The 27882-nt window shown below is 48.7% G+C and overlaps 1 protein-coding gene across 2 annotated transcripts; it reads right to left on the reverse strand.

Annotated features, from left to right (window-relative positions):
• Nucleotides 1-495: 495 nt before the first annotated feature.
• On the reverse strand, nucleotides 496-27882 carry LOC115079931 (nucleolar and coiled-body phosphoprotein 1-like). 2 transcript variants are annotated; one of them, XM_029583896.1, is made up of 17 exons: nucleotides 27516-27882; nucleotides 25801-25859; nucleotides 22966-23084; nucleotides 22475-22575; nucleotides 21906-22128; nucleotides 21618-21700; nucleotides 19927-20187; nucleotides 19143-19421; nucleotides 15804-16031; nucleotides 12679-12870; nucleotides 11440-11682; nucleotides 9723-9882; nucleotides 7823-7968; nucleotides 3725-3944; nucleotides 3357-3466; nucleotides 2009-2201; nucleotides 496-1049 (listed from the first exon to the last, which is right to left on the reverse strand). In XM_029583896.1, exons 1-17 carry the CDS (start codon nucleotides 27621-27623, stop codon nucleotides 568-570), a joined length of 3207 nt encoding a protein of 1068 aa, XP_029439756.1. In that variant the 5' UTR covers nucleotides 27624-27882; the 3' UTR covers nucleotides 496-567. The 2 variants fall into 2 exon arrangements, with proteins under 2 accessions (XP_029439756.1, XP_029439757.1); XM_029583897.1 differs by lacking the exon at nucleotides 19927-20187 and having other exon boundaries at nucleotides 27516-27881.

Below are 27882 nucleotides of genomic sequence, written 5' to 3' on the forward strand. Positions count from 1 at the left end.
TCAGTGGGAGACAGGCCCTCACCAGGGTCTCTGATCAGGACAGAGGAGGAGCTGTGGGAGACAGAGGAGGAGCTGCGGGAGACAGAGGGGGAGACAGACCCACGCCAGGGTCACTGATCGGGACAGAGGAGGAGCTGTGGGAGACAGACCCACGCCAGGGTCATTGATCGGGACAGAGGAGGAGCTGTGGGAGACAGACCCTCGCCAGGGTCATTGATCGGGACAGAGGAGGAGCTGTGGGAGACAGACCCTCGCCAGGGTCATTGATCGGGACAGAGGAGGAGCTGTGGGAGACAGACCCTCACCAGGGTCACTGATCGGGACAGAGGAGGAGCTGTGGGAGACAGACCCTCGCCAGGGTCACTGATCGGGACCGTCACCCACAGCCCATGCCTGAGACAGAGCGATGCCCAGCGAAGCCTGCGCTGCTCCTTCTCTCCCTTCCCTAACCTTACCCCCGTGCTGAGATTCGGCAGCACAGGAGAACTCACTCACTTTTCTCCAATTTCTTCTTCTTCTTGTCAGATTTCTTCTTGGTGTCCGTGCTGGCATCCCCGCTCGCCAGCTTCAGTTTCTTGGCAGATTTCTTTTTCTTGCTCTCTCTCTCCCCCTGGCCTTGGGTTTTAGGAGTTTCTGTTCCTTTGCCACTTTGGCTGCTGGGATCTTCCTCTTCCTTTCCTCTTCTTCCTCCTCGGAGGCGGAGTCACCTGCCCCTCTGGCTCCCGGCGCCTTGACCTTGGCTGCAGTCGTGGCCTCGTCATCGCTGTCGCTCTCCGAGCTGTTGCTCTCCGACTCCGGCAGGGACAGCAGGGCGTGCGGGGACTTCGCTGCCACGGTCCCCTTGGCGCCCCCAGGAAGCTGCAGGGTCAGCGGGTCGCCCTTTCCAGGCTTGGTTTTGCAGGCCGTCCCTTTCTTCCCCGTGGCTTTGCTTGCCAGCGAGTTTTCACCCTCGGCCTTCTTCCCAGCAGACCCCTTCTTGGGTTTCGGCTTCCCTGGGGAGGCCTGAATCAGCTGCGCCGCAACCTTTCCCTCCTGCGACGACGCGGACCCTGGGGAAAACATCATTAGAAGAGGGGGTCAGTGAGCACCAAAACAATATCAGGCACAGCGTAGGGCAAGATTTACCTCCCCACTTCCCATATAAAAGGAGCGCCAACGTCAGGCGCTCTGCAACTCAGGCAGAGCTAGGAAAGAAGTCGGGTTCTGCTACGGCAGGGGGTCGCCAACTCGGGTCCTGAAGGGCCACAAAAAAAAAAACAGGGGCAGTGCATGCAAATCTCTCATGCATATTCAGGGCGGATATATCCTGAAAACCAGGCCCGCTTGCGGCTGTCGAGGACCAGAAATCGGCCACCTCTGGGTGCCAAGGCAAGACTTCAGACTGATAGGTCTTAAGCTTTTAAAACCTACAAGGAGGAGGAGAGCCTTCTGCTAAGGATGCTGCCCACGCTGGGATCTGCTCCGTGGGTGAGCAACGACCCCGGTGCTGTGAAACCCAACACCAAAATGTTCTCTGCGGGTATCTTACTGGAGGGGAGGGACCGCTAATCTCAAATTAACCCAAAAAGCCATGTTGTAAAGTTTAAAGAATTTTCTAAATTTCTGAAATCTCCCAACATCTACACAGTGGAACGGTTTGCTGTTTTTCTGCTTTCAGACCAGGCCGGGATGCTTTAACAGCCTATCAATTGGTTCCTATTCAAATACCCCCCAGAAGGGGCAGCTGATTTGCAGTTAGGGGGGGGGTCAGGATGTCCAGCAGAGGCCCCGAACGAGCGAGGACCAATTTCTCAGCTCCTTCTGCCTTACCCAGGAAGGGCCAAGCTCTCTACTTCTGATACGTTTTTATTCTGTCATGAGCGTGCAGCAAACGGGAAAAAAAAAAACAGCTCCTAGCTGCTGGGGAATTATGGCAGGGGTGAGGTTTTCCATCTGTCTGTCCTTAGGCTACTGGGGGGTTTCAGAGAGCAACAGAGCACATCACCAGCGCCCCCCACCCAACACTGACCTGATTTGGGGGCAAGTCTGCTTGCTGGTTTGACGGCCTCTATGTCTGTAACACTGCTGTCGCTCTCCGAGCTGTCGTCTCCGCTCACTTTCCCGGGAGGCTTTGTGGCGCTGGCTGCTTTCGTCGGCTTTGGGGTCCGGGGTTTTGCAGCTGGGAAAGGTTTTGTAAAGTGCGGGATGGCGGCCAGCAGAGACTAAAAGGAGTCACAATGCACACAAAAGAATTAAAAAAAAAAAAAAAAAAAAAGATTATATTGCAGGAGGGCCATTTTTAAAAAGCCCACGTGAATGGCTATTGACCCTTGTAAAAAAAAAAAAAAAAATAGCCGCCTGAGAATTGACCACCCTGGATGTGGGTCTTAGCCACGGAGAGATCAGAAGCAGGTTTAGGTCACCGAAGTCAACATGTGCAGGTCTGCATGTGTGGATATTTCCCCTGTATATAATTTCCAGAGGACGAAGTACAGGCCTGCGTTCCCTTTTGAAAACCGCTGCAGGGTACTGAAAGCTGCAGACCTCACACGTTCACGTTCCTCACCTCTGACCAGGCAAATGCAGAGAGAGAGTCTCACGCGAACAGTCCTGAGGGCTGTAAATCTGGACCACGGGCAGTCACCCGAGATTAAACGGATCACGGACAGTTTTACCCACAAACAGTCAGCCTAAAGATTTCTGGGGCAGTTTTCAAACCTGGGCAGGTAGGTGGGTGCAAAGTCCTGGGGGGTACTGAGAACTGCCCAAGGGGAAAAGCAGCCGCAGAGATCTGCACAGCGCTGCCTCCTTTGGCCTAACCCCACCACAATAGCTAAATAAACTGGGTAAGGGTCCACGCGTCGTGAACCACGTGGCCTACCTTTACCCTCACACGGGGCAGGCAACGCTCCAAAAGCCCTTTTACCCGGGTAACGACTTCTGAAAATCGCCCTCATTTTCCTTCGTGTAATCACAGCCTCCAGGGCCAAAAGAGGGGGCCCGGGGGGGCCATTCTAACACATTCCTATGTCATTTTCATTGTGGACGGGGGAGGGGGGGGGCTTCAAAAGCTGGAAGGTCTTTGCAGGCCTTATCTGGACCTCTGAGGGGGCCCGACATTCTCTGCATCTCCTATTCCCTTTGATTTCTTTATGTTGGTTAAAAGGGGCTGCCAGCAGGGGAGGAGCGACACCCAAACCGGTGTAGTATCGGAGACGAAGGAGGGGTCTCTAAGGCCTCACAGAGGTGCTTGGGAACTTTTCCCGTGGAGTCCAGAGGTGCAACGTGAGGGGTGGGAGAGAAGTCATGCAGACAAGCTGGCGGGGGGTGTCCTGGTACCTTTGGGCTGCTGTAAGATATAAAATGGACAGCGTTACCTGTGAAGGCTCCAGCTCATAATCGCACGAGTCCTCAGCAGAAGAGCCGCCCGTCTCTCTCTCGACTGACTTGGTCACACCGGAAGCTCCCACTCCCTTCTGGGCTGTGCCTAGGAATGAAACAAGGAGCTCCGGTGAAATCCCGGACAGGGGGGAAGGGCTTCCAATCTCCCCAGCAGCACAGACACCGCAGGAGGTCACACAGCCCTAACAACCTTAAATAAACCATTATGAGCAGAACCAAAAAACATGCTTCAGCACCTGGAACAGGGTAAACACGAAACAGAATATTTCAAAAGGCGTTAAAATCATTTCTCAAGCACGATTAAAAAAAAAGATATTCTGTGCCCCGTATCAAGACCTCATACCAGGCTTGGGGGTGGTCCCATGTCTGGGTGCCGGTGCCGCCTCCTGGTCTTCGCTGTCGTCGCTGCTGCTGCTGCTTTCAGAGCTCGGTGCAAGGGCATCGGGCGTCTTGATCGGTGCTGGCGCAGCCCCTTTGCTCTTGGCAGGCGTGCCCTTCGCAGGAGTGGAGTTCGCTAGGATTTGTTTTGCGGCAGGCAACGCCGGTTTACCAGCTACAGCCTTCTGCTTTCAGAAGAAGGGAGCAAAAAGAAACAAAAGAAGGGAAATGGGTTACAAGGAGCTTTGGAAACCCAGAACCTTATAAATGCTAAGAGAAGTTAGGGAAGCAAACCAAATTAATAGTGCAGTAGTGGGAATTTAATAGACTATTCCGGACCGATGATTAAATATGACCCGTTATGGTTGAAAGCGTGGCTTACTGCCTAAACCAACCAAGGGTGGTATGATGGTCCACATTGTGAGATAAATTCCTAAGCACATAAAATTTTCAAATTTGTTTGCAACGTGTTTTGTGAGACTTCAATTACCCCAACATTGACTGGGTAAATGTAACATCAGGACATGCTAGAGAGATAAAGTTCCTGGATGGAATAAATGACAGCTTTATGGAGCAATTGCTTCAGGAACAGATGAGAGAGGGAGCAATTTTAGATCTAATTCTCAGTGGAGCACAGGATTTGGTGAGAGAGGTAACGGTGGTGGGGCCGCTTGGCAATAGTGATCATAATATGATCAAATTTGAATTAATGACTGGAAGGGGAACAGTGTGCAAATCCAAGGCTCTCGTGCTAAACTTTCAAAAGGGAAACTTTGATAAAATGAGAAAAATTGTTAGGAAAAAACTGAAAGGAGCAGCTACAAAGGTAAGAAGTGTGCAATAGGTGTAAACATTGTTAAAAAATACCATCCTAGAAGCACAGTCCATATGTATTCCACACATTAAGAAAGGTGGAAAGAAGGCAAAACGATTACCGGCATGGTTAAAAGGGGGAGGTGAAAGAAGCTGTTTTAGCCAAAAGATCTTCATTCAAAAATTGGAAGAAGGATCCAACAGAAGAAAAAAGGATAAAGCATAAACATTGGCAAGTTAAATGTAAGACACTGATAAGGCAGGCTAAGAGAGAATTTGAAAAGAAGTTGGCCAGGCAAAAACTCATAAAAACTTCTGTAAATATATCCGAAGCAGAAAGTCCATAAGGGAGTTGGCAGGACTGTCAGATGATCAAGAGGTTAAAGGGGCACTTAGGGAAGACTAAACAAATTCTTTGCTTCGGTGTTTACTGAAGAGGATGTTGGGGAGATACTCATTCCAGAGAAGGTTTTCAAGGGTGATGAGTCTGATGAACTAAACCAAATCACAGTGAACCTGGAAGACAAGGTAGGCCAGACTGACAAACTGAAGAGTAATAAAATCACCTGGACCAAATCTCAAACCTATTTCAACTGATTTGTAACCTATCATCAAAATCATCCATTTTACCTGAAGATTGGAAGATGGCCAATATAGCCCTGATATTTAAAAAGGGATTCAGGGGTGATCCGGGAAACTATAGACCGGTGAGCCTGACGTCAGTGCCAGGAAAAATCGTGGAAACTGTTATAAAGAATAAAAATCACAAAACATTTAGACAGACATGGTTTGATGGGACACAGCCAGCATGGATTTACCCAAGGGAAGTCTTGCCTCACAAAATCTCGTACATTGCTTTGAAGGGATGAATAAACATGTGGACAAAGGTGAACTACTAGATATGGTGTATTTGGATTTTCAGAAGGCGTTCGACAAAGGCCCTCATGAGAGGCTTCTAAGAAAACTAAAAAGTCATGGGATAGGAGGCGATGTCCTTTCATGGATTGCAAACTGGTTAAAAGTCAGGAAACAGAGTAGGATTAAATAGTCAATTTTCTCAGTGGAAGGGAGTGGGCAGTGGAGTGCCTCAGGGATCTGTATTGGGACCCTTACTGTTCAATATATTTATAAATGATCTGGAAAGGGGTACAACAAGTGAGGTGATGAAATCTGCGGATGACACTAAATGATGCAGAGTAGTTAAATCTCAAGCAGATTGTGATGAATTGCAGGAAGACCTCGCTAAGAGCCACCAGTACTTTACACCTTCCTTTCGGAGCACCGCAGTAGTTTCCTTGAACTCCATGCACTTTCGGATCGTAACCGGAGAGAGCCCTGCAAACACAGAGATGCTACGTGACTCCCAAAGCCATGAGAGCTGCTTTCTAACCGCCATAAGCACTCTCTCTGTCTAACAGAGAAACGATGGAAACAAACAATGTCTTGAGGCTTATTCTCCAGCTTAAAACCAAGTGATCTGTGTGCCCTTTCTATTTTCACCTTGGGTTCTTCAGTCACAGCTGTCTTTTTTCTAACCCAAAAAGAATCTGCAAGTTTTCTGAATAAGCACTATGGAATCGCTATATCCTTCCTCCCACGACACTGCCGAGGTATGATCTCCGTCGCCCACTTCTTCTATATCCGGCAATGCGATGTCCGCAGCTTCCTCCAAGTCTCCAGGGTCCCTCTGGCTCCTGGGATGTTTTTACATACGAGAAGTGCTTAAAAATCAGGTCCTTTTTTTTCTGCGAAGCCACGTTATATTTAATAAATCGGGCTGTCACAAAGGACGTGTGGCGATACGAACAGCTAAGGCTCGGAATTATGCTGCCATCCTCGTCTCGTGACGTCATCTTCCAGCTTTTTCTAAGAACTGATTCCTCAGAAAATCCGTCAGCCCCGCCGCCCGGAGCAGATCCAGAGAAAGCAGCAAGGTGGCTCCCCAACTGCAGGCCCTGCCAGGAACCCTTTCCTTTCTCTTAGCTAAGCACTGGGAATTGGAGAAATCAGGAAGGTTAGGCACATGTTGTATCGAGGTCTCTCGTCCGTTTTGGGGCAATATAAAGCAGAATCACACAATATTTAAATTAAGGTGGAGGGAGAGGGGTGAAGAGTGATATTCGTTCTGCTCACATAGACACCGAGTTTGCTCAATTTTTCTTGTATCCGAGGGCTTTGCAAGTATGTAGAAAAAAACAAAACAAAAACCTTTCCCTTTAAAAATTGCCAGAGCTACAAAAAAGTACGCGTGGTCATGTGCACCTGATTTGTGTGTGGGAGAAAGTACAAGAGAGATTTGAAAATGCCACGTCTCTTCCCTTCCCTTCACCTAATCCCTTCCTCTGGGATCACCACCTCTAAACCTGGCTCAAAGCACGAGCAGCATTCTACGGTAGACGAGACGTCAATTTTCAGACAGCTTAATGCTTTTTGTCCACGTAAATTGCTTTGAAAATTGCTCTTAAAAAAAACAAAACAAAAAAAAAACCCCAACAACTTCTGGGTTATGAATTTTTTTTTTTGGTGAGCGAGAGAAAAAGTAAGTTTTAACAAGAATTTATGACCCGTTTTCAGGAGATGCTGCTGCTTTGTTATCTCTCACAGCCTGAAGGAGTTTTAAAACAAAAATAGCTTGTATAGTGCTGCAGTGTTTTATGGCACTACCTAAAATCACAGACATCAGGAAATCAAAAGAATGATGCCTGTGCTGACAGGGTGCCAGATGGTACACATCTCTTGTATTTGTATGTTTTTGCTAAAATAAATCACACTCTTGTAGCTTTCTAACGCTTCATCCTGGCTTCTTCTCGACCGTGGGCTATCGACTCAGTCAAGTTGTCGCCCAGATGAAGACAGAAAAGCCATAGGGTGCACACAGGATCCGCTACAGCAGGAGAGAGGATCAAGCCCGAGATCAAATGGAGTCTGTTATGCGGCGGAGAGGAAAAATGGGCAGACTCGACGGGTCCCGAAGGTCCGATGTACCATCGGTTTCTGCGCCAGAGCATCCCGTGGGACGCAATAACCAGAAGGGCCATTCGAAAAAGGGAGAACGGGAGTCCTGGCATTCTTAATCCCCGGCTCTCTCGACTGCTTCCTGTGCAACTGTACCCTGGCTTCCACAGAATGGCTTTTACTAGCCTAAAAACACAGGCAAGCGGTCTGTGCGAGATGCCTCGGGTATCAAGGGAGCAGAAGCTAGGAGTGCTGCAGAAAGTTAAAAAGTGTGAGCGCCCTGCACTCTACTTGCCTGCTGGGACTGCGCGTCTTCCTCGGAGTCCGACTCGTCGCTAGAATCCGTGCTGCTGTCTTCGGCTTTCTTGGTTTTCTGGGTGGATGCCAGCGGGGCAGCTGCTTTCTTGCCATTTTTCAGAGCTGCACCGGTGACCTTTGGGCCTGAGGAAGGTCACAAAAGAAAAGAAAGTGGATGACCCGCTGTGTGCGCTGAAGTAAAGGCGAGAGCAAAGCCCCTCGCAGTACACGGGTACTAGAGCATCACCATGGCCAAGCTCAACTCGATACTGAGGGAGGAGGGGAGGGCACTGGGGTTTCTCCTTATAAATGCTTCTACCTCCCCTGGCAGAATGCAAATATACCAGCGATATGAATGGCAGGAACATTTTTTTTTTAAAATGGACTTCAAACTTATCTTGGGAGCCGAGGAGTTTCCTAGACTGAGACGGTGATTGCACAGGAAAGCAAAGTTGGGAGTCCTGTCATGAGTATGGGCCGTTTGCCAGAGAATCTCCATCGAGCAGGGAGGTCTCACAAGGACTGAAAACCCAAGGCTCTGGACATGAGACCCTGGAGGCTTTTTTTTTATATCCACTAGGTCAGTGCTGCCTTCCCAATGCCAGTAATCAATGAGAAATTCCTTACCGGATAATTTCATTTTCCTTAGTGTAGACAGATAGACTCAGGACCAATGGGGTTTATGCTCCCCTGCCACTAGATGGAGACAGTCAGGTTTCAAAGCTGAGGTCAGCCTAGATACACCCCTGCAGTGACCTCAGCCCTTCAGTATTTTCTTCAAAAGCCACTGTGGGTGGGGGGAAGAGTCCTACCAAAACTCCCTCTAATTGCTCTGAATCGGAAGGTAAATCTTAAAAAAAAAAAAAACCCCACACCACTATTTACCTAGGTTCAGCTGAGTACAGAGACTGTCTCTGGCTGCAGGAGGGAGAGAGCTTTGGCCATCACTGCCGCGCTCGGCTTCCCGCTGCCTAAGCAGCAAATTCCTCACCAGGAACCGGTGGCCGGACCAAGGCACACCTCCGACCGATCTCGGAAATCGCCTCAGGAATTCTCAACTGGGGGAGGGACTGTTAGGTATCACCGCGGGAGAGAGCGGGGGCTCAATTTTCTCCAATCTGAAATGTAGAATTTCTCCTGCCAAAAAGTACAACAATCCCCATAGGGAGAGGTACATCCACCATCTGCTGGAGACGGAGAATACTGGAGGGCTGAGGTCACAGCAGGGGTGTACATGTACTGTGATGTCAGCTTTACAGCCTTACTCAGTCTCCATCTGCTGGCACGCTGAGACCATCTGGCTACCCGCTAGGAAACGTGCCGTTAGCATGCATGCTAACCTTTTCTTGGAGGGTCGGTCACACTGGACTGAATGTAGGTCAATTACTCCCTACTGCAAATGGCTCGAGGACCATCCAGAGAGATAACGCGTCCTAGTAAGGCTTAGGTTGCCTTTATTACCAGACTTGGATATAAAACTGTCACTCCTCGTCCCCACACAGCATACTTATTCCACCTCCTCCCCACCACCTACTTAATTCTACCCCTCTTCTCCCGTCACATAACTCATTTCACCGCCTCCACATGCAGAAACTCCTTCTTTGCCTTTGAGAAGCAGATTTTTTTTTTTTTTTTTACACACACTGAGGGAATAGAACCAGACGTGCGACTACACACCGTGTGCAAAGCTCTTCAGCTGTAACCTGCCTTGTGCAATACACCAATTGCAATTAAACATAAGCTGAAACAAAAAGAAAAAACCATTCCCCCACACACACACACACAACCACTCGACTGCACAGCTCGTGCAAGACTGTGCTTCACTGTGGATGAATCCCTGATTAGTGCAGAACAGGCCACAAGATGGGGACGTCAGCATATAAGAAGCATTTCCTTACTTGTTACAGGTTTTCTGCTCAGGGCTGCATTCCCGCCCTCCTTACTGTCCAAGGAACTGCTGCTGGCGGGCGCCTGGGCCTTCCATGCTGGGGCAGGAGCGGCGGCAGTTTTCAAGGCTGGCGCGGCCTTCCCAGCAGCAACCGTGGGCAATTTTGGTTTCTTAGAGAAAAGAAAAAGAAAAAAAGGGCTCTGCTTTCAGAACAAAGCAGTGGGAAAACACAAAACAAACCCCCAAACCACGGTTGAGCTGTGCCTCTTAGAAGGCTTCCCTCGCCTCTCCGCAGCGATACTCAAATTCGCGAGCAATCGAGTGCCCGTACCGGCTGAGGAGAGAGGTGCGTTAACAGCGAGGTCGTCACAGTTGGACGCTGCTGAGAATCCGCTTTTGCTTCGCTCTACCCCCATTATAATCGCATCCCCCCTCACAAATCCCTAGAGAGAGAGCTGCTGGCAAGGATTAGTTACGGCAACACCATCACAGCGCTAGCTACAGAGATGTTCAAGACCCAGAGTCAAAAGGGAGCATCCTGAGAGCTTTCAGGCAGAGCGTGACCAAGTGCCACAAGCTCTCCCAACCCGGTATTTCACCCCTAAGAGAGCCGAGGCGACGTGCAAAGCACAGCCGAGGTTACCCTGCTAGGACACCAAGGGGGCCGATGCAGTATTGGTGCGCAGAAAACGGGTGCTCGATGTCGAGCGCCCGATTTCCTAAGGCGCGCCCGGCCACCTCTCCCGAGCGCGCGATGGAATATTTAAACGAGGGGGTTCGCATTAAAAAAAAAAAAAAAAAAAAAAGGAGGTGCAAGGGAAAATAGTGCGTCCCTAGCGCCTCGGCATCCGGCGCACAGGAGAGGTGGCTGTCAGCACGGGCTGGGGAAACGGATGGCTCAATCCGAGCGTCCGTGTTCTCCAGCTGCCGGCACAATACGCACGCGCAAGATACATGGTACGGGCCGCGCGTCTTGGGCGTTTATATCGGGAACCCAGAATGATTTTTTTTTTTTACCTCCTACTTAGTAAATGCAACGATACTAATAAGAGGAGTCACAGAAAGCAAGATTTTTTTTTGTTTTTAATCAAGGAGCCCTTCAATGCGGCACAGCTTTAAGCCAGTCCCAGGCTGGCCTAAAAATTTGCTGCGTTGCAGTGGGCGCATCGGCTGTGCGGGAAATCTTTTGCAGGTATTAGCTAACAGCCTCGTCTACACGTGATGAGCGCTATTAGCTACACAGTAGTTTGGACGCGCTAATCCCCGTTTTGCATTGGGGGTTATGGACGCACGTCCAATCGCACATTAAGCCACGCGCCAGCCGTAGGACGTGGTATTGCATCGGCCCCTTAATGGGGGAGGGGCTCACTTCCAGTCCACAGGGGTCACAACCTGGTCAGATTTTCTGAACAACGAAGCATACATCAGTTTAATGATTGATTATATTGCGTATCCTGAGAAGCAGACCCGAGCTGGATACATCTCCTCAAAAAGGACCGCAGCAAGTGCGCCTGCGCTACTGTTTCACCGTAATGGAACGGGCAGTGTTTAGGGCACACAACGCAGGACTTCTCTACGGGAAGCTAAGCCACCGGAGGACAGAGTCAGGCATGAAGTCACAACACTTCCCAAGGCAGCAGTTTAACACGTGATGTCATGAGAGGAGATAACGCCTCCGCAGCCCTCGGCCTGGACACAAACTGGGAACCTAAACTCTCTGCCTGTACCTTCACCATCTCCTCCTCCTCCTCGCTGCTCTCACTGCTGCTGCTCTCTGCCGGCCGAGTCACAATCCCGGCAGCCTTCGAGGGCGTCAGGGCCTTTCCTTTCCCCGCCTTGGCCTGGTTTGGCGTAGCTGCTGCACTAGGAACTTTCCCTTTGCTGGAGGCTGGGGATACGGCAGCAATCTTCACGGGCGTTGCCTTGGTCTGGGGCGTTTTGGAAAGCGCGGCTTTAGCAGCTGGTTTGGACTAAAATTAAGAGAAAAACAAAAAAAAAGATTTACACATTGGAGGTCAACATTCCGTGAGGCTTTAAAAACCTCGCTATCCTGACTGGCGAAGTTCTGGGTGGGTCGCTCAGGGAGGAGACCAGCGCCGATTTTCACAGCTGGCTGTCCAACGCGACAGGATAAATTTAGGAACCACCATGGCAAGGTAGAACGTGTCCAGGCACTCTCTCTTCTGACTCTGGAAATGCAGAAAACAAACAGACAGAACCCCCTCTGCGCACCTCCAGTCGAAGCCTTCCCTTGAAAGAGAAAATAAAGCCCACCTCGTGGCCAGCCCCCTCTGCTGCTTGACCAAATATGAATCCCTGCGGGCGAAGCCCTCCAAGAAGAAGGAGGCCGACTTCCCTCCTCTCCAGAAACAAGGTCTCGTGACTTGAGCACCAGGGGCTCCTGCAGCGACTTGAGGTTCCCCCTCCCTGGTACTGGATCTCACCTTGGCTCGCCCAGATCTCTCCCCCCCCCCCCCCCCAAGTGTATGCAGCAGTGGCAGAAGGTGGGTGAGAGATCAAACGACTGGGAGGCTGGAGGTGAGCTGGGGGGTAGAAAAATGGCTGACTGGCAACCTGGAAGATGGGGAGGGTGCCTGGTCTGACTGGCTAACTAGCCGTGGGACATGATTGTTGAGTTTACCTTGGGGGACGAAAGGTCCCATGGACAAGGTTGGTCCTAGGGGTAGGACAGTCGAAGGGTGCCTGACCTGTTTGACAGAAGGCTGCCACTCGTTACTATGAGGCTGAGCACTGTGCCAGAGAGAGGACTTCCTGAGCAGAGCAGGTGCCCTACGATAGCAACAGGAAAGTGTCGAGTGGCCATATTTTTGAAAGGGGGATCCTGCTCCCCCCCCCCCCCCCTGCTGTTGGCATCAGTTGGTCTAGGGCCAGCTCTGCCTCTGGGCCTGAGCACCTAGCAACACTTCTGAACCGGAGCGACAAAAATCTATACAACTCGGACGTACCACTTCCTCCTCGCTCTCCGAGTCCTCGCTGCTGCTGCTCTCTGCCGGCCGAGCCACAATCCCAGCAACCTTGGCAGGGGTCAGGGCCTTTCCTTTCTCCGCCTTGGCCTGGTTTGGTGCAGCTGCTGTAGAAGCCTTCCCCTTGCTGGAAGCGGGGGTTACTGCGACATTCTTCACCGGTGCCGTCGCGGCCTGGGGAGTTTCAGAAAGCACCGCTTTAACAGCTGGTTTGGACTAAAAACGTAAGATAAAGGGAAATAGTGGGGGGGGGGGGGGTGGGAAGTTGCATACGGTGTCGCTACATCGATCCAGGGGAACTATCAGACTGGCAATGAGCCGCAGTGAGTGAAGGCGTTCGCGTGGCTTCTTCAGTGCCGTCTTGAAAGTGAAGGGGAGCGAGTCAAGCTAGGTCAAGTCGTACCTTGGCTCGCAAACCCATGAACCTGAAGCAGGGCCGGTGCTAGTTACTGTGCTGCGCCCCCCCCCCCCCCCCCCCGATTCATTTAGTGCCTTCCCCAGCCCATCAAATAAAGCCCAGCTCCATCCTGCAATCTTTATTTTGTAAAAACGGACAAGCCCCCTCCGCCCAGAACCCATGGATAAGGAAGTGTATTAGGTACCCTGGGTAAACCTTACAGCCATGCACACGTGCTGCCCGCCCCCTTTTACGGACACACACACAATTATGCATTTATATCAAATTTTACATGACAAAGAACATTCAAGAGTACAGTCGTAGGCAAAAACACCACCTACAACATGCACTCCTGTGAAGCCCAACCAGAAAAGGCTGCAAAAAAGATACTTGGAACGCCTATGGAAATAGGAGTGCGAGCCTGGCCCTCAGAAAGCCACGAAGAAACAGAATTACCAGTAAAATATAATAAACCTCCTGCCACCCCCCACCCCCTGGGTGAGCCACTCTGTGCAAATGCACGTTATGCACTCCCGGTCGTGCTGGGCCTGCCCTGAAGGAGTAAAGGGCCTGCAGTCCATGAGAAGCAGGAGATGATCCCGGTCTGTCACAAGAATGTTGCATTAGTTCAAAATGTTATTCCTTCCTTGGTTCCAGGCATTCTTTAATGTTATTCTACCACCTGTCCCATGTAAATCTTTAGCGTTATTTTATACCTGTTCCATGTAAACCGACGTGATGGGCAAACGAATGTCGGTTTAAAAAAAGCTTCAGATAAATAAAATAAAATGAAGGCGATGTGGCAGGAGCCACTGGCTTTTATGTACCGCCCACTTTGGTCTTGTTTGATGCAGATAATTTGGGGTTATTTAGGGGTCATTTTGCCAAGTGATCTATCAGACTAGCCTTTGGAAAGTTACCGAGCAACTATGTTTACCTTCGTAAGTTTCGCTAGGCAGAGAAGATAGGTGGCTAATGTTGATTTTCAGCACTAGCCTCCTATCTTGGCAGGAAATACTTCAGATTTAGGCCTGCTATAGCAGTGCCTGGCCAGCCAGCGCTCTGATGTCCCATTCTGACTACTCAAGCAGAAATGCAATTAGGGAGCCCGACAACTCCTGCCGATCCAAACAGAGCAATGCTGGACACAAAGCAGCGTCTTCTCCTCAGCCTGGCTGGGAAAGCTTTCTGGGGAATTTAAGCAAGAAAGGGAAAAAGGTTGGGTGATGGTTCTTAAAATGAGGCTCTGCATGGATTTAAGTTTGGGAGGGTGGGTGGAAGCCCCGCCTTGCATTTGTGTTTGGGTGGGTGAGGGAGGACTTAGCCGGCTGGCATGGAGTATCAGCTCTTGTCAGCTAAAGCTGAGGAAACAGTGCGAATGCCGTAACTGTAACGAGTTAAGTTGTTTTTCAAGCAAAACAACAAGCCAGCTGCATTCGGCAGGGTAAGTTTGGTGCTCGGGCAATATTTGCAAATTGAGCCCCTTGAGAACAGATCGGGGCTGGGGGTAGGACATTTTCGAGTCTGCTTCAGCTTCTCTGAATCCTGTCCCTCTACCCAATCCCTTCAAGAGACAATCCTCACCTCCCCCCAAGAACTCATCTGTTATTGTATTTGCTCCCACAGCTTTACCTAAAAACTTATTACACATGAACTCGAACAAAAGAAAACTAACCAGGCATTAATATTCAGAAACAAAAAAAACTCTTGGTACAGGCAATCTGAAATGGAGCATGCCTTGTATTTCGGCATGCTAATGCTGTAGTAACATGTTGTTTCATTTTAGGAGTTACCACCCAGGAAAGAGAGCTAGGCGTCCTAGTGGATAATACATTGAAATCATCAGCTCAGTGTCCTTCAGCAGTCAAAAAAGCAAACAGAATGTTAGGAATTATTAGGAAGAGAATGGTTAATAAAACAGAGAATGTCAAAATGCCTCTATATCGCTCCATGGTGAGACCGCACCTTGAATACTGTGTACAATTCTGGTCGCCGCATCTCAAAAAAATAAAAAAAATAAGTATAGAAGAGCGACCAAAATGATAAAAGGACATGGAACAGCTCCCCTATGAGTAAAGGCTAAAGAGGTTAGGGCTGTTCAGCTTGGCTGAGGGGGGATGTGGGAAGTTACAAAATCATGAAAGGACTTAGAATGGGTAAATGTATTACCCAAAAGAGTAAATAACTGATTCACAAGGACTAGGGGACTCCATGAAGTTGGCGAGCAGCACATTTAAAACAAATTGGAGAAAATTCTCTCACACAATTAAGCTCTGGAATTCATTGCCAGAGGATGTGGTTAAGGCAGCTAGTACAGCTGGGTTTAAAAAAAGGTTTGGATAAGTTCCGGGAGAAGTCCATAAACTGCTATTAATCAGTAGGGAATAGCCACTGCTTATTCCCAGCATTAGTAGCATGGGATCTATTTAATGTATGGGTACCTGCCAGGTGCTTGGGACACTGGTTGGCCACTGTTGGGAGATATGATACTGGGCTTGAGGGACCCTTGGTCTGACCTAGTATGGCACATTTTATGTTCTCTCAGTAAAGAGAAGAGAAGCACAGAAATCCGGTGTGTAAAAGGGAGGCAGACAGTGGAAATTTTGGCCGGACCATGCCAATCTGCATCATCCAGTAGCCAACAGGAATTCCATAGCTGCTTTTCCTTCCCAGGATCACTTACAAGCCACAATCCAAGCAACCTACATACCTTCTCCATCTCCTCCTCGCTGTCCGAGTCCTCGCTGCTGTCACTGCTGCTCTCTGCCGGCCGAGTCACAACCCCAGCAGGCTTTGCAGGGGTCAGGGCCTGTCCTTTCACCGCCTTGGCCTGGTTTGGCGTAGCTGCTGCCGTTTTGGTGCCCGAAGCTGGAGTAGAAACCTTCCCTTGGACGCTCTTGCTGGATACTACGGCGTTCTTCACTGGTACTGCCTTGGCCTAGGGAGTTTTAAAGAGCGCTGCTTTAGCAGAGAGCAAGCCACGCTAGTCAAATCAAACTATGGCTCACAAACCCCTGAACGAGCCCAGTCTACCTTCCCGTATGACTTGTCTAACCCTGACAGCAGGGGTAAAGGACCTGCAGCCAGTGAGTTACGGGAGACGATCCAGTCCCGTCACAAGAAAGAGACACAATGATATAAGATTAAGGTGATGTGGCAGGAGTCAGTGTGCTTTGGTCTGGTTTGATACAGGCGATTTGGGGGGAGTCATTTTTCAAAAGGGATCTAGCTGCTAAGTAATGACTTCGCCGGCTAGTTCAAAGCTATTTAAAAATGTAGCAGGCTGAGCTGCTAAATTTATCCTCCCCATTTGTGCTAGGCGACTAACTTTAGCTAAATTCTGAGCGGGCCTAGGCGTGGGGAGAAAGAGGCTGACACGGATTTCCAGCAATACCTCGGTGCTGCAATAGCAGAGGTCTTTAAGTCCGGCCTGAGTGATTTGCTGTCTAAGTATACACCAGCGCCTCGGTCGCCATTCACCTGGAATTGCACGGATGCGTCTCCAGGAGCCGCGCTCCCGCTCACTCTCGGTTATGGACCCCAGCACGTGGAATTGCACTGCCCGCTGCTTTCGGTTCTGTTCCAGAGATTGCTTAGCTTTTGTAAGCAGCCGGAAGCCTTCCTTTTCCAAGCAGTAGGGGAGGTGGCGTAATAAACAGACTCTGTGTGTTTGATTTGGATTGTGTTTTTAGTGGACCCTGTGTTACATTACATCCCGCTACGTATTGTTTCTGTTCGTTACTTTGTTACCCACCCAGAACGATTACTTTGTTATAAGTGGGCTACAGGAATCTGCAATAAGCACTGAAACCCTCTCCCTCTGACCTCCCCTCCCACATATATAGGAATTCCGCCTCCCCCCTCTCCACCACCCAAATACCTGTGTAACATGGGGCATCCTTCCCCTCACTTGTCCACCCAAATACAAAAGCAATGTGAGGCTGACAAGCCCCTTCCCTCAACAGAAAAACAGCGTCAGGTAAGCTTGAGTGAGATCGGGTTCTCTGAGCTATCCACAGCCTCAGATACAGACAGATTGCGAGCCCCCCTGGGGGACAGGAAAAATACTACGGAGGTAATCGTAAAAGAAGTTACATATGTAACTGTAACTACTGATCGCAGCAGTTTTAAAGTCATTTTACATGCAAATATCCTATGGATAATTCAATGGCATATAATGTACTAATTTTCAAAAGCCCACTTACACGGGTAAAGTGCATTTAGATGTGCAAAACCAAAATGTTAAGCATGCAAATACTTTTTGAAACATCAGGCTCCGATTGTACCTGAATGTAACTCACCTTGGAAATGCCAATGTCTAAGGTTTAGACATACAAAGCAGATACTCCGCTAACATTGGGAGTTAGGATTCATTTAGGAGCGGCTGAAGGCCTAAAACTAAGGCTCCAGGTTTCACAAGCCTCTTAAATTGTATGGCTACAGGATGGCGTTACAGCAAGGAAGCAGGTGCTTAAGCCCTGATTTTCAGCACAAGGCACTTACCTTAGGAGCTTAAATCTAGGCAAACGAATAACCGGCCTACATTTAAAATCCTAAAAATGTGCGCGATTTTTCAGCTGAAAACTTAGGAACTTAACTTAGAAGTCTAAAAGTTAGGGGGCTCAGCATGTGAGGGACTCAGTCTGAGCGATCAAATTCCAGCTGGCTAGATTTGGCCGAAAATCCACTTTGGCGGGTACATTTTTAAAGCCACGTAACCGCCCGCCCGATACGGGGGTCTACACACGTGCACCTTCTCCCTGCATTTGGGAGGGGTTTTCGATCACATTCACTTTAGGATTTTTAGAAGTGTGCGGGCAGCCTGGCGTCACGAAGGCCGAGCAGCATCCACTTTGGCTGGTGGGGGGGAGGGGACTGTGCAGAAGCCTTGCCCCAGGATAGGAGAGCTGGCTGTACCAGTCTCCTTATTCCTCACACGACAGTGGTTAGAGGCAGCACCCCCGGGCAATCTCCTAGAAGGGGAAACCCCCTCTCTACCCATCCACACTTTTGCATGGAGATGCCGCTGACTGGTAGAAAATTTGGGGGGTTACGTTACGGGAAGATAAACAGCATTGTTTACATTTTTTTTTTTTTTTTTAAAACAGCTATGGTCTGGATTTCGGAGTCCAGGGGGATCCTTTGGCCAACTCTATGAGATTACTGGAGGCACTCAGGTGGCACAAAAAAGGGCACCAACAGTCCAGTCTCTATTTGAAAAGATAATTCAAGAATATATCCCCGGAAAAGGCTTCGTGTTAAGTAAGGCTCTTCAAGGAGGCAGGAGACCCTCCGCTAACACAGGAATAATGATCTGCAGCTGACTCTGGGGGAGGGAGAAGACTAGAAAAAAAAAAAAAAAGATACGGAGGGACGCTCACAGAATCTCTCGCTGCAGTCGACGGGCTGAATTGTTGATTAAACTTTTACAGCTGCCTATTCCCCTGGGGGCCTCGAGATTGTGTTAGAGAGGGACGCGGTCTCGAAGGTTCCCTACTTGCACGTGTGGTGGATGGAGGGTGACACATCTACCTTTCTAGGTGAAAACTTTCCTCTAACCCCAGACCTCTGCCCCCTTGGAAGACGGGGGAACGATTTTGACATCTTGCTGTACTACCTCTTTTTTTTAAATTGAAATTAAAAAAAAAAACAAAAACCCACACCACCCACACAAAGCATGCGGGTAACGTTTCACGGCAAGACTACCCACTCCGAGTAGCAGGCACAATCCTGCCAGCTAAGCTGGGGTGCAGGCATTTTGAGATATTCTTGTGGGGCACACAACACATGCAAACGACAAAACCCCTACAGCCGGCGCTCTCTCTCTCTCTCTGCGAGGGTCCCCCTTTATCTTCTCAGTCTCGGCACTGCAGCACTTAACGTATCAGACTCCTTTGCCTCTCTCTCTTTACTCTTGTGTTGGCAAAAGGAGGCAACAGCGGAAACTTAAACCCGACCGCGCCGGCCTGTGCCATCCAGTGACCAATTTCCCAGGATGGCTTTACAACCCACAGCGGGAGCAAGACACAATCTAAGCAACAGACGTTACCTTCAGCTCCTCCTCCTCGCTGTCAGAGTCCTCGCTGCTGTCACTGCTGCTCTCTGCCGGCCGAGTCACAAGCCCAGCAGCCTTTGCAGGGGTCGGGGCCTGTCCTTTCGCCACCTTGGCCTGGTTTGGCGTAGCTGCTGCCGTTTTGGTGCCCGAAGCTGGAGTAGAAACTTTCCTTTGAGCACTCTTGCTGGAAACTAGCGTTACCGGAGTATTCTTCATTGGTGCTGCCTTGGTCTGCTGAAGTTTAGCAAGTGCAGCTTTTGTAGGCTGTTTGACCTAAAAAAGTTAAAAATAAAGAAACCAAAGAAAAAAAATAAGGAAAAATGCATTAAAAAAAAAAAAAAAAGCTGGGTCACCAGAGCTGGTGATGTCCAGAAAAAGAGTAACTGAAAGAGAATCACTTGGACCCAACAATGGCTACAGATGCAATACTAAGTGACTAGGAAGGTACAATCAAACCTACTATGTACTGGTTAGCCCTGGCATCTCTATTAATGATCCCTAATATTGTCTATCAATTTTTGTCAAATTTTTATCCTGGACCATACAGGATAAATTCATGTTATTGCGTTTCGTCCATTGCTTCTTTGCTGGGACATTATTGTCAGCATTATCAGGATTAATGGTGCTATCGTCCATGACATACAAAGTGTGAGCTTTACCAACCCGGATCAAAGAATCAATTACATGTATGCACGTCTTGTCATGACATTGCAACAGAAGCCACTGCGCGCGCACACACACACACACACACACCCTGCCCTAAATCACTAGGACACACCTGCTCTGTCTCCTCCTCTTCCTCACTGTCAGAACTCTCTGCCTTTTTAATCCCAGCAGCCTTTGCAGGGGTCATGGCCCTTCCTTGCCCTATTCCGGCCTGGTTTGATGTAGCTGCTGCTGGCGGTTTGGTGCCTGAAGCTGGACTAGAAGCTTTCTCCTGGGCGCTCCTGCTGGAAACCGGAGTAGCTGAGATGCTTTTCAGCAATGCTGACTTGGCCTGTGGCGTTTTAAGAATTGCTGCTGTAGCAGCCAGTGCTCCCTAGGGCCAAAAAAGGAAGAGAGATGCATGAAGCAGCATCAAGAATCAGCAGCCAAACGCCACAGAGATCGGCCATGGAAGGACAGACAGATGTACATTGATATGTAAAAGCTGCCAATCTTTTGGGGGGGGGGGGGGTGAGATGAGACAGGGAATTCTGTACAACACAAGTCTAGCAGGATGACCAACAGCTTCCTTCTAGTACAAGACACGGACTCAACATTCGAGATGTGAAGAGAGTCTCTGCAGATATAGCAAAACAAAACAAAACAAAAACCTGAGGAACCAGAGAGCTAAATCCATATTCATTATACCATGCCAAACGCCAGGAGCATTATTCTGCTCGTGTGGCCATGGCAGCTCAGGCGACCATTAGTGCACTGCATCCTAGACACCCTTTTAGCGCTGGTGTGGAATTACATTCTAGCTAAAATGCCCCGAAGAGCTCAACTGGCAGGGGGCACCTGCCTCTAAGCTCTTAAGACTGTCTTCCCGTCACCGATTGGACTGGACCAGAACTGACGAGGCTTAAAAACAAAAGGGTGGGGAATCCAAACCAACGTAATATCCCTGGAGAGGCAGATCCCCCCCCCCCTCAGGCTCAGAACCAATGCACCATCCTGTACAAACGTAGCGCCAACCCAGAATATGGACCCCCTCCCCCCCCCTCCCAGCTCTACAACTGCTGGACAGAAACGCGAGCCAAATCTAAAAGACTCGGCATCACGACTACTCAACCCAAGGCCTACAGCGCCACAACTTAACCAAAAAAGCATAAAATTATAACAAAGCTAAAACACTTCAACCATAAAACCGTGGAGGGAAATCATTCTGACGTATCCATTTAAAGAACTGGGTCACCTGTTGAAAGCGTCTCAAGGGACAGATTTTGACTATCACCATTTTTAATGCATAAAATTATCAGGAAGAAACAGCACTGAAGACAGGCATTTTGTTGCTGTAATAAAAAGAATAAAGCAAAACAAAACAAAAAAACAAAACCAAACTCGAGTTCAGGATGGACAGAACCCTGGTTCCTGCGAAGTCCCAGCTGGCTTTGTTTTCATGACAACCATGGGCAGGCCAGGTTTCCAGCTCCCTTGTGGGGCACGTGCAGGTCGACGGGCCCAGTTCTCACAGGGAAAGTCCCTTAGAGAAAGCTGGCAGGAGGCCAGCAAGGGGCAGGGGCCTTCAGAGTTAGATCCCAGCCCTGCCTCAGCCCCCACACCCCTGGGCGGGGTACACCCGCCGCTGCTTCTCGTGGACCTTCGGCACATCACGTCACCTTCCAGAGCCTCAGGTGCGAGCTAAGATCGTGAGCCCTCCGGAGAGATAAAATAAAAGAACGAACTGAAATCCAAAAGAATAATAAAAAGCAGCTCCGGACGCAATGCATAATTTCTTCTCTGCAGAGAAGGAAGTCCATCTACCTGGGCTGCTGCCTCTTCTTCCGAGTCTTCGCTGGAGGTGGCCTCACTGCTGCTCGCCGCCATCGCCAGCACTGGCTTGGCCGCTGAAAGGCAAAAGCGAGGGCACCGGGATTAGCCTTGGGTAGATCATTGGCGAGGGATACATAACCTGCAGGCATGCACGCGGCACTTGACCTCAACAGGTTACACGCCAGTGGCTCCCCTACCACCCCCCCCCCCCCCCCCCAGACCAGGCCTAACCGTCTTCAGGCAGACTCTCATGAAACGAAGTGCGCTCAGGTTTCTTACCGGGCTTCGGGGTTGGTGCAGGCACCTCATCCTCACTGTCCGAGGAGTCGCTGCTTTCAGAGTTCTCGTGGGCCTGCCCCGCAGCCCCGGTGGCCTTTAGAGGTACCGAGGGCTCGCTCGGAGTCGGTTTCGCAGGGAGGCCTGGTTTGGCAGAGGCTGCGCTGGCCTTCTTTGACGGCGAGGAGGAGTTGACGAGTTTACCTGCTGACCCAGCAGTTTTCACCTGTTTCAAAAGCGGCAGCCGAGACCAGAATGAAAATCGGCCCCCCCCAGTTCCAACTTAGAAACAGCCTGCTACGTCTACCCATCCACGCCCTGTACCTTTATTACATTTTGCTTCCCCGGTGCTCCTCAACGAGCGCGTGCATTTGCACAATACAAAGAAATACACACGTGATCGTAGAACTGAATATTTGGTACAGAGTCCCCCTGTTTCTTACAGAACGCTCATTGTAATCCCAGCGTTCCCCCCACACGCAGGCAAACACCGGACATTATGGGGTTTGGGGGTAAATGCGTTTTTTGCATGCGCAGGACACGCCGTAGCGGAAGGAAAAAGGTCGGCTCACCGCACTCTTTCCCCTCCCAGGTCCTCTCGCCTCCTCAGCGCTTCCCGCCTTCGCAGTGGAGTTGGTGTGAGTGGGCTCGAGAACGGATGCCACCCTGCCATCTGCAAGAAAGCCCTCAATAAGCCAAAACAGGATAAACGGCCCAGCCCGCAGGGCCAAACACAAGCTCCCCTCTCCTGACTGTGTGCGACTTGTGTCCAAACCTTTTCTAGCTGCTGGAATGAGTGGCTATGGCACCTTTTATTGCATTCTCGGCACAGGGAAACAATTACTGTCAGTACGTTAGCAGTAATGAAAATCTTAAGAGCTGTCTGTACCTCTCTGCCTCCCCCATCTATTTTGGCCACACTAGTTTCATGTATAGGACTAGCGGGGAGAAGATGCCATTCCCGGGAATCAGCTCAAATACATTTAGTGCACGCCAGCCCCCTCCCCCCACGTCCCGCTGCTATCATCAGCCTCCGCAACAGCTTGCGGCTGCCGCCATTTACCTCTCTCATCTTCCTCCGAGCTTTCCGAGCTGCTGGCAGGGTCCGACACACGCAGCTTCTTGGGCTGGGGGTCTCCGGGGGTTTTGTTGGCTTTCCTTTTCTTGCCGCCTCCTGGAGCTCTGTAGGGCACATTTTACACTTATGGACCTTCAACTCGAAAAAAGACATTTCATGAGGCATCTAGCAGACACCCGCGTGATGGCAGATGTCCCGGCGTGAAACTGGGGGCTACGTCACGGCCTAGGATTCTGCCCTTAACTGCAGGAGCAAGGGGGAAAGGGAACAGTGACCAGTGACCGCGCTTCCATAAAGGCCCACAGTACCCCCCCTTACAACTCAGTACTGCAAGGAGGTTATGAGATCTGAAGCGCAATGTGTCCTTGCAGCTCAGGCCACCAAACTTCTTCTCAAGTCCCGTACTGGTGGATGACCTGTGTCATTTCCACTGCAATGGCACAATGTCTGACGTATTAAATGTGGGGGTTAAACTTAGCACACAAAATAAAATGTTTTAACCCCCGATGCCGTAAATCGAATGGCTTGCCAATGCATCGCGAACAGGTCTTAATGATTTGTGAGGGAACGGCCTGGAATGCAGTTCCGCCACTTCTTTTGAGACAGAAGAGGCAGAGCAAGCAGTGGTGCTCCGGCTCCAGCCCCTCCCAATCAGGCAGCCCTACAGGGAAGGAAGGGAGTGAGCCCAGAGCAGAGCAATCCTGTCCCCTCCTGTGCTACAGGAAAGAGGAGGGGGGGGGGGGGGGTGGGAGCCTGATACAGACACCCTGCGAAAAAAGGAATCAAATTAGCACAAGTTTAGATCTTGTATGCAGCAGTGTCAATGATTACGGCTGCGACACTGGCCTTGATGACCGGCACTACCGTTTACGAGTTTTGAACTTGTGTTAATTCAGTCCTCTCGTGTCTTATCATGTACCTTGTAGGGATGTTCGTTCATTTCGGCAGTACACACATATCTCATTAATGGCTAGTAGGCGCACAAAACAGATGGTAGGCACTTATGTAGGTGGCCACCCATAACCATCTATTCTGCATGCCTACTGGCCATGCGTGAGATACGCTCATATCGCCGCAATGCACATCCCTATTACATGGGGCTTCATGTCTGGCAAACTGACCCAGACTGGATGTTCTGCCACCTTCCCCCCCCCCCCCCCCCCCACCCACCCACCAAGACCCAATGAAGAACAGAGTTGACTGTGCAAATCAGTTGTGGCTCCCTGCCTAGTGTGAATGCAGCATTAAAGCTTTATTTCCATTCACAATGTTTAAGATCCTACAGTCAGGCTTTACTTACTGTACCTTCTCCAAAAATTATTTGTTTGGATGAATCGTGTGAAAGATTATTTTATGTTAAGGGCCCTCTCTGGAATGCCCTTCTTATTATTATTATTATTCTTATTATTATTCCTTATTAAAGGAAGAGATTTCTGTGTTAAAATTCAGGAAATTGTTGAAAACTTACTTGTTTACTCAGGCATTTGGTGGTGTATGATTTAGTGAGCAATTGAATCCTTCAGGGAATTATTTTTTAAAGCAGGTATTATAATTTTGTGTTAATATTCATTTAATTTATGTCTGTGTTATATCAAATTTTATGTATGTTTCTTGTAAACCGCTTAGAAATTCTTGATTTGCGGTATACACATTTTTAAATAAATAAATAAATTAATTAATTAAAGCTCTGGAATTCATTGCCAGAGGATATAGTTAAGGCAGCTAGTGTAGCTGGGTACAAAAAAAGGTTTGGATAAGTTTCTGGAGGAGAAGTACATAAACTGCTATTAATCAATAAGGAATAGCCACTGCTTGTTGCCGGCATTAGTAGCATGGGATCTATTAATGTTTGGGTACTTGCCAGGCACTTGTAGCCTGGATTGGCCACTGTTGGAAACAGGATACTGGGCTTGATGGACCAGTATGGCATCTCTTATATTCAGATGCAATTCATGCATTTAAAAAAAGCGCAACCCCCCCCCCCCCCCCAATTATGGTTTGTGCACATAGGCCAAGAACATTTTTTGTGCGCACAAAAATGCTTTCAAACACAGAAAATTTTTTTGCATGCATAAAGTATATTTCCATACAGAAAACACACTTTGTATATGCAAAGCACGTTTTCTGCACATTATCCAGATTACAGGTTCCGGTACCAAAAATTTGGCTTCTGCACGTAGAATGACACAAACATTGGGAATTTTACTCCACCTCTGACCAGGAGTTCAAATTTTCAGTGCTAAAAAGAGGAGTTAAGCCAGAGCACACCTCTCCTCATTGGGGAGGGTGGGCAGGGTAATGATTTTTGCTTTCATTTGCATAAAATTTCCACATAAGGGCGTTAAACAGATCACATTTTTTTTTTGTGCACAGAACTTCTTGCTGCATCAGAAGCAACATCTGCACACAAAAAAAATACGCTCACAGCTGTGGGCAAACCTGTGTGCTCTGCTGAATGCACCTTATTATAATCAGGCCCTGTGTGTGAAAGGCACCCAAGAGGAATTCCTGGCCCTTTCTACCAGAGGCAGAGTCCCTCCAGGGTCAACCAACTAAAAGGGATTTGCCAATGGCAAGGGAAGAACCAGATTTACATTACCTTACAAATGGAGAGGATTAAAATAAATATAAATACACTACAAGAATGACATGAAGTATTAGATTACTGTTGATTATGTTTAGGTCAGAGTTAGTAGTGCCCAATCCCCTCACATCTCCTCTTCAGATACACTCACACTGGGTGGTCTTTCAAGATCAGGAAAGCAGTCTAGAAAAATGTTTGAATAAACAAACATATAAATCAATTCACAGTATACTCACTTTGCCCATTCTGTGTAGATGTCCAGTAATGAAAACGTTTGTGGGGAAGCTACTTTCTCCTAGGGAAGGTGAAGAGAGAGGAAAAAAAAATAATTTTATGCAACTAGACCCAGCTGAAAACAAAAGTGCCTGAGCATTTTTTTTTACTAGTACTGGACTAACATACTGGAAACATAAAAAATGATACGCATCACCCTTCTGAAGAGGTCTGCTGCAAGAGAAGGCTAGCTCTCCTACTCAAAGGAGGAAGCACATGTAACACTGAACCCCAGCTTTACAGGAAAATAAACCAAAGCAAGTAAGCTGGGCTGGAACACAAAGTCTCAAAAGAGGACTTGTTGGCAAAGGAGAATAGAGTGAAGTATCCTGAAACTTTACTCATAAATCAACAAAAAAGCATACATGAAATAAATGTAAAAAGTTCCTGTACATTTGGAAGTGGAAGACAGTAAGCAAGAGTGAAGAAACATGCTTTTAGGTGCCTGTGGGAAAAGTGTTCTTTAAAGCTTTGAGGATTACCTTGTTACAGATTAAATAACTACAAATTAAACCCAAAAGATGTGCAACCAACTGTATGATAAGACTCCTATCCACGCAGAAGCAAGATCTCCAAGCTCAGCTCTGACTGGTAACCACTTTTCTGTTATGTTGGTTAATGACCACATGCAGTTAAACTTTCTGCCATGGGACCTACCAAGTACTCTTACTGTAAGAAGTCAGAGAGTATGGAGGGACTTCTGGGAACATATTAGGTCGACTGCATTTGCACTTTTGTTTATATGTTCTCCTCGTTTTACTCCAACAGTAAGATAGCACCTACTGTGTATTTATAAAAGATTTGTGCATGCCTTCAGTTAGACTATGAGGAAGGAGGTTAAAGACTTGTGCCTTGAAAAATGCAGCAACCTGCAACAATTCACAAAAAAAGTTACCACTACTGGGAAATATGGGATTATTGGAAAAGAATACATCTTAGAAATCAGCTTTTGCACAAACTGGATACATGGCATAAAATACAAATGGATGCAGTGGATCAGCCTTGGCAAGCCAAACTATTCTTGCTAATTTAGTTGGTGAAGGCACGGCCATATCTACCAGCACCAGTGTGGGCATGATCTTCACAGATACGATTTTCCGAGTCTATTACGAAATGTGATCATATAACATGGAAAGATAGTTTTCTGGTTAGTAAGCTACATTGTTTCTTTTTATATGTGTATCTATTGTTTTGAAGAACATCGGTTTTCTCTTGACAGGGCCGGCGCTAAATTAACTGGCACCTCCAGCTTCACTCAAACCAACACGTGCAACCTTGCACCAAGCCCTAGGGGTCAGCAATATTTTCACTGTTTGCTATGCAGGTGCGGCTTCGTACAATATTACTTGAGAAACGAGTGCCTAGGCTGCCCATCAGAATATAGTGGGCAAGATCGTTTTCTTTCCATAAGATTTCGTTACAATTGATCGTGCTCGCTTCCAATAACAAAAAACATGTGATGCCCGAGCTTGTTCTGTCCACAGCTCCTGATCTTCTGCTTTCCTTTGACCACTCCAAGTAATATTTAATTTCTTAGCAAATAATAAAGGGACATTCCACCTCCCTCCTCCGCACTCAAAATTGCAATAATAACAAAGACAAGCGTCCAGAGACCTAGAGTTGAAAAAGTCAGTCTGGAAATGAAAAGTGAAAGTCCTCGGACCATCCCAGGGATTACCTGGCCACTCTGCAGTTGCAGGTGTTTAGCTGCTTTTTTGTAGCCAGCCTGCCGGAGATGCTGATAAATCAGGGCCAGCAGCTCCTTCTGGCTACTGGTGCCTGCCATGCTGCAGCAGGATTTATTCCTCTTCCTCCCGGAGTCCCTCCTGCTCACGTTTGGCCTCTGCCCCTCCCTCGCGAGCCTTCACCTGACACTAATTTTAGGAACCGCGTTTAATAATTTCTTTCCACTCCTACTTGCGCTTTCCACGTTCGGGGCAGGCAGCGGGCTTACAGCACGCTCCGACTCCAGGAGAGTCCACATGCTGCACTTTGACCCCCTGCCTCTTTCAGTTCCGTTTCCATTTCCAGGTCCGAACGCCCGA

The sequence above is a fragment of the Rhinatrema bivittatum genome, chromosome 18 (genome assembly GCF_901001135.1).
Source record: "Rhinatrema bivittatum chromosome 18, aRhiBiv1.1, whole genome shotgun sequence".
Taxonomy (NCBI): domain Eukaryota; kingdom Metazoa; phylum Chordata; class Amphibia; order Gymnophiona; family Rhinatrematidae; genus Rhinatrema; species Rhinatrema bivittatum.